This window comes from Antrostomus carolinensis, unplaced genomic scaffold, assembly GCF_000700745.2.
Source record: "Antrostomus carolinensis isolate BGI_N321 unplaced genomic scaffold, ASM70074v2 scaffold21351, whole genome shotgun sequence".
Taxonomy (NCBI): Eukaryota; Metazoa; Chordata; class Aves; order Caprimulgiformes; family Caprimulgidae; genus Antrostomus; species Antrostomus carolinensis.
This window is the reverse complement of record NW_010293765.1, coordinates 6,091-12,990: the sequence shown is the minus strand read 5'-3', so window position 1 is coordinate 12,990 and position 6,900 is coordinate 6,091. Positions and strand designations below refer to the sequence as shown.

Below are 6,900 nucleotides of genomic sequence, written 5' to 3'. Positions count from 1 at the left end.
TCGTCCCGTCGCTCGTGCTGCTTCGGGGCGTTTTCAGCCCGTGTCAGACTCGACAGCTAAAGCCTCGAGTTGCCGTTCCCACTCTGGACCAGAACGCACCTTGCTGGACATCTCTTAACTCCTGTGCGCCCTTTCGTCTGCTTTTCCCCTTGTGCTGAAAATGGGAGCAGGAAGGTCCGTGATCCCCGAGCCAGCTTTGAGCAGTCCCTGCGTGTGCTGAAGCACGCCAAGGATGTCCAGCCCGGCGTCGTTTCTAAAACCTCCATTATGTTGGGGCTAGGCGAGACAGATGAACAAGTATATTCCACAATGAAATGTAAGTTGGTGTTGAAATATATGCCAGAATCCACAGCTATGAATTTGACTGTGTTGGAAAACAGTTGTCAGCATCTTTGCCTCTATATGCAAATCAGTTTGCTGGTGCAGGAAATGTTTTCTAAGCTTTATGGGGAAAAAAACAGTTTGGTTAAAAAAGATTGAACTTCTGAAATATTTTGCGTTCATATGGTTTTTAGATTCAGTTTGATAGGTAGATCCAGCTCCTCTTGACTGAATCTACCTATCATTAATATCTTGACTATATTAATAATCTTATATTTGCAATACTTAAATAATGGGCTTGCAACATAGTTGGCTCATTGTGCATTCCTTTTAGTAACAGCAGACCTGATTGATTAAAATAATTTATTTCAGCTTACTTAGATGTAAAAAAAAAAAGTTATTATCCTTGGAGTTGTAGCATGTTCTTATGTTTCCATATAAATATACTTTTAAGGGGAGAAAAAGTTCACAGTGGTAAGTGAATGAATGCAATGTGCTTAAGTTGTATATGGCATTTCTTCCGTATCCTGAAAGAATGTCTACCTGGTATTTTCTTTTGTGCACAACAACTCGTACTTGGAATGCAGTGATGTAGTCTAGTTTTTCTACAGCTGTCTTATAATCTGGACCATGAAATTAAAGTTCCTGGTTTCCCCATTCTTCCTGCCTAGCATTTCCCAGCCACAGGAGTATTGAAAGTTCAGATTTGGTACGATTTGTTTTCAGCTCACTTTCATGGATGTATTTGGAGCCCAGCTTTACCTGCCACATTTGTGCAGTTACTCTGGTTGTTCCCTTTCCCTCCTCTGGGTACGAGTTAAAGAACACGTAAACGTGCTGATACCAAATGAATTTCTGTACAGAACCATGTCAGTCTAAGCAGCGATTACACAGCAACAGTGAGTGTAATGCTGTAGTCAAATCACCATCTTTTCTGCCTATTTCATGTGGGGCAACCAGCCCATGTAGCCAGAAAATACATGGAGGTGTTCATGCAAAATCTGATTCCTCAGCCACCCCTTTGTTCAGAATACCCTGCTAGCTGCAGTAACATAATTCTTCAGGCTAGCTGACTATCAGGTGTCTGGATTTCCCTCTGTAAGTAGACTATCCAAACTCATTTGCTGTGTATTGATTCTAGTATATACTCAAAGTTTAGCAGACAAAATTTATGAAATTCTGCAGGCATGAAAACCAACATACATCCTTAAGTGTGTAAAACTGGCAGAAGATGTTGCCAATTTCCCCTCATTTATAGCTCTTTAGAACTGGCCACATCTTTTCAGCCTGAAGTCTCTTGAAACAGCGGAGAGGTGCCAAGTCTATGTGCATACATCCATTTTTTGTCAAGTGAAAGCTCTGAAATAAAGAGACAGTGAAAAGCAGTAAGATAAAAAAGAGGAGAGCGTGTCACCTCTGCAGCGAGGCCTGGGACTGCAGTGAGTGCAGCGCAGTGGCGTTCTCTCCAGCTTAAATTAGATAGCTCAGGTCTGGCAGCAGCGTGGAGCTCGGAACAGGCTACTGCTCGTGGAGGCTGCAGGTTCCCTGTGCTGGAGAGCAGAATGTAAGCCCTGCAGGGTGCTGTGGGGTGACCTTTGCTCAGACTTGGAAGGAGGGTGTTTTCTAATTGCTAACAATCCTCTGTGATCCTTCTGCCAATAACAAGGAATTTTGGTTTTGCAGTATTGCGGGAAGCAGATGTAGATTGTTTGACCCTAGGACAGTACATGCAACCAACAAAACGTCACCTAAAGGTAAAAATGCCTTTCATTTCCAGGCAGCGTTATGGTCTGTACCTTGCACAGTCAAGTTTCCTCTTTCTAAACTGAAGCTTGATATGCATCCTTACCTTAACTGTGGGCGTTGGGAAAAATCTCCTTCCTTGTTTAACCTGATCTTCATCTGTTATGGACTCTTCATTAAAAATGACCTTAGCTATCTAATCCCTTCCATCTTCTGCAGACTTCCCACTGCTACTGTTAGCTGGGGAGACAGCTGAAGCTGAGGCAGGATTCTGGAAAACAAGTCTTGGTGTATGTCTCAAACATACTGGCCGAGGCCAGCGCCCCTTCCAGTCTCATAGGGTCTCCTTTAATGGTGCCACTTCAGCTGGGGAAATTTGCTTTTCTCCTTCTGTGATCTGTCCAGAGCCTGAGTCCGTGTTCTGTTACTGAGTTGCACTGAAATAACAGTTCATGAAGAGATTTGTACAACTATTGTGGTTTTTTTACTAATTTGGAAAGAAAAAGGTTTGCTCAAATGGACCATTCAAAAACAGTGAAGAAAATGATAAAGCAGCAACTAGAAACTAAATTCTAAACTTTTCAGCTAAATATGAAAAGCAAATAACGTAGCCTGGAGTTGGGAGCCTGGAGCCCCCAACACAGGAAAGACATGGACCAGTTAGAACAAGTTCAGAGAAGGGCCACCAGGATGAGGGGAGGGTTGGAGCACCTCTCCTATGAGGACAGGCTGAGAGAGTTGGGGCTGTTCAGCCTGGAGAAGAGAAGGCTCCGGGGAGATCTTATAGCAGCCTTCCAATACCTGAAGGGGCTACAAGAAAGCTGGGGAGGGACTTTTCATAAGGGCAGTTAATGACAGAACAAGGGGTAATGGCTTTAAGCTGAAAGAGGGCAGTTTTGGATTAGATATTAGGAAGAAATTCTTCACTGTGAGGGTGGTCAGGCACTGGCACAGGTTGCCTGAGGAAGTTATGGATGCTCCTCCCTGGAAGTGTTCAAGGCCAGGTTGGATGAGGTTGTGAGCAGCTTGGTCTAGTGGAAGGTGTCCCTGCTGATGGCAGGGGGGGTGGGACTAGATGATCTTGAAGGTCCCTTCCAACCCAGACCATTCTATGATTCTAAAGAAAATGAAAGAAAATTCAGTGACTTTGCTGGAAGTTTTGGAGGATAAAATTTTGGACTTGTGATTTGACTGTTTCATGTCACTACATGCTAGCTACAGCCATTTTCTTTGCATTTATACCTGATCAAAATGAATTCTTTTCGCTTAGGTTGAGGAGTACATAACTCCTGAAAAATTTAAGTACTGGGAAAAAGTAGGAAATGATCTTGGATTCCATTACACGGCGAGCGGGCCGTTAGTGCGCTCTTCCTACAAAGCAGGTAAATCACTGAAAAGCATTAGATTCTTCAGCACATAACATTTTAATATATGGAATTAAAATGGTGAAGTAATGTGCAACAAAGCTCACCTTGGCTCAAGGACACCTCGTATACACATCTTTTTATTTTTCATTACTTGCATTTATTTTCTTCTGTGGGTCATGTAAATGCATCAGTATGACAGTAATTTGTATCTCTACACTTGCTGTGCTGCTTAAGCTGTTTTTTTTTTGCCAAACCTCATTTGTATGCTACTTAATGCGTGAGGCAGGATAAGGGTACCCAGTCTGCAAGTTTTCCTTTACCTTCTGCCTCCTGGACACTTCAGGGTTTAATGGGGCTCTTTGTTGTTCGTGATGTAATTTTGTTGCTTTAGGCAGAATTTATTTACAGTGCCCTAGAAATTAGGCACGTTTACAGCAGTGCTTTGTCTGACAAAGCAGCGTATTAAGTAGCAGCTATTAATGGAACTGTTGTGTAGGTCCAACATCCTGCTTTTTCTTAAGGAGGGAGCAGAGAAGACTCATCTGGGGCACCTTAGTTCTCAGAATGTTTTAATATCAGCTCAAACAAGATTTATAGCAGGTTTCACTACAAGTTGCTGATACTTTATGAAATATGAATTAATTGTAAATTAAATCACTACATCTTTCCCTCTTGGAAAGCACAGAGAAGCAGAGCTATTTCATAAAATTGGGCATGGGGTAGAGGGGTTGTTTGTTGGGTTATGGGGTTTGGGGTTTTTTTGTGGGGGTTTTTTTTACATCCCTGCTGTATGTATTGAAAGTGCTGTTGTATTGAATTAAATTACTATAAAACACTAGTAAGAACAATTGTATTGTTCAGTAGAATACCTACATGAAATGAGAATGTATATTGTTTTGCTTTATTTCATTGAAACACCTACCAATGTTTTTGGTGCTTTTTTTTTAATTAGGTGAATACTTCTTGAAGAACTTGATAGAAAAAAGAAAGACAAAAGCCATCTGAAAATGAGAGTGAACCTATTTAAAGCAGCCAGTTTTAAGGATCCTTTTTTTCAGCATATAATTACACTCAGTTCCAGAAATGCAGAAGACCAGATGGTGAATGTATGAATAAACTTACTATCTGTCCAGAACACTTTTCTCTCACCAATACTTTATCTAATTCCTCCTGGCAAGGCTACAGCTACATAGCACTTCTTGTGTTCAGCGAAAAGTCAGAAGATAGAACTGATTTTTGAAAGAGCAATGGAACTGAGGTAGAAGAAATGTAAGCTGAAAAAAAAATGGACAGATTTAAGTAAAGTGGTTTGATACTACCATCAGTATTGCTGCAGATAGGTACTTGTGAAGATGCTAATAACTGGCAGTGTGAAAGGAACCGATATTTTGGTGTATCTTACCATCATGTAACAGAAGTTTGCAGGGATGCTGGGAAAGAGAGGAATTGTAAAGACTGTGTACAAGGATGAAGGACCATGTTAGGGCTATCTTGAACTACACCAGAGAAAGTAAAATTAATACTCCTTCAAGAGATGGTATCTCGTACCTGCATCTTAAGAAAATGAGCTGTACCATCCTGATAGCTAATGCTTTCCAGGTGCTGACGTGTCTCAAAGTGGGGCATACACAAGGTATCAAGCTGAAGAAAACAAGAGCCCTTTCTGGCAAGACAATTAACCTTGTGTAGATACCCAATAAGTTAAACCACATGGAAAAATCAGAGTTCCTGTAACAGCATAACTCGAGCCAGCCCTAGTTTGGGTCCATGACTGAGTTGTGGTACTGGGTGTGCAGAACTGCTGCTATCCTGTACTGTGCTTCTACTCCACAGGCATCCTCTTACCATTAAAGGGAAGCTCAATACCCAGTCCAAGGGTGGGGTGGTTGTGTTTGATTGGTCTGGTTACCTCCCCCTTCAGACCTGGTCTGGCTGTTAAATCTGAATGCAGAGAAGTGAATGCATTATAGATGAAATGTGACATCCATTACACAGTGTACTAAGCTCAAGCAGAAATAAAAACATGTCTTCACTGGCAGCTGTGAATTCTTCTCTTTACAGTCACGGTAGTTCAAAGTACATCTCTTCCTAACAATTCTCCGTTGCCTGCTGTGGACATTAGATACAGTTTTTGAACTGGCTTAAGCTGTATTTTCATGAAGTTATTTGGGAAACATGCCTGGATTTTGTTATCTGGTCCCAAACTCACCATGGCAGGCTCTAGTACTTGTCTAAATTACTGCAGGGTACACAAAGAAGAGTGAGCTCTCTGCCCAGCCTATACTCAGCACGATGTTTGAGGTAAGGTAGTTAATAATATATAGGAGACACTTTGTTTTGTCACAAACAAGAAGAAATCAGGTTATGCCAGTGAGGCCAGTGATGCACAACTGAAATTTTACAAAATGGAGTATGAAGTATAACAATATTAAAGCATTAGGAAGAGACAGCATTAAGCTAGAAGGAATGTACTAATTAAACAGTATAATTGAAGTGTGGAAGAAAAGAAAGAGAAGTCTCAATAGCTGTACTTTGTAAAGGCAGAGAAAAAGGCAAGGCTTTTTTTTTTTTAATTAAAAACATATTAGATTTTAAATAATAAGTTTTAAAATTTGAATTCAAAAGCAAGTCACTAGTCTTGAAAAGACCCAGCATACTTTGAGGCAGAAATGCTCTGCTTCAGCTGAAGCACACTGAGTGCTAGAGCAGTGGAAGGTTAGCAACCCTGGTCAGGAAATTCAATACTCCTTCCACAGCAGCAGGCAGGGAGGGGTGCGACGTTAACACGTGTAACAGCTGCCAGCCTTTATGAGAGGTTGCTGCTACAAATAATGGTTTTTGACTTGCCTACAGAGCAGATTTAACAGAAAATTACTGTACCTTTTGCCAAGTTACTGCTCTCAGCATACCAACACCAGAAAGATGGAAGAGAATTCTGAGCCATACAGCTATTGCCAAATTGGGAAGAAGAGGACATTGCACAGTAGTTACTCATGACTTTGCAGTGAGAGAAATAATACTTCTGGAAACATAGTCTGATGTTATTTCATGTTAGAATTATGCTGGGTGGGTTGGAAGATGATCTCACACTTCTACATGACTGTCTGCCAGCTGGTACTGAGTTTCAGAAGCTACGTAAGCCGTTTTCTAACTGCATGTTGTGCTGTGGGTTTGAGGAAAGCAGTCATATTTTGACTTCATCGATTTTTTTGTTTGTTTAACAGTCTTTGAGGACCTCTCACAATTTGTACTATAAAAATTACAAGTCTTAAATTTCTTTTCCCCGTTCAAAAATCCTGCTTTTACAGTGATCTTATTTCCCTTTTGCCCATTCAGTTTTTCCATAGCTGTTAAGATTAAAGCACCAAACTTCACAGAACTCCTGGTTATAAATTCAGCACAAGTATCGTGACTCTCTCAGTTTTGTTTCTGATGAAGTTTCATGTTTAGTGACATTTTCTTTTTGTAT

General features: G+C 41.0%; 1 protein-coding gene across 1 annotated transcript; it reads left to right on the top strand.

The window, feature by feature from the left end:
- Positions 1-170: 170 nt before the first annotated feature.
- Positions 171-4,567, top strand: LOC104532263 (lipoyl synthase, mitochondrial-like; the record flags this gene model as incomplete). The annotated part of the gene is made up of 4 exons (XM_010177426.1): positions 171-316; positions 2,005-2,075; positions 3,335-3,446; positions 4,384-4,567. Coding segments are annotated over 4 exons (382 nt in total), but the record flags the coding sequence as incomplete, so codon positions are not given.
- Between the last annotated feature and the right edge of the window lie 2,333 nt (positions 4,568-6,900).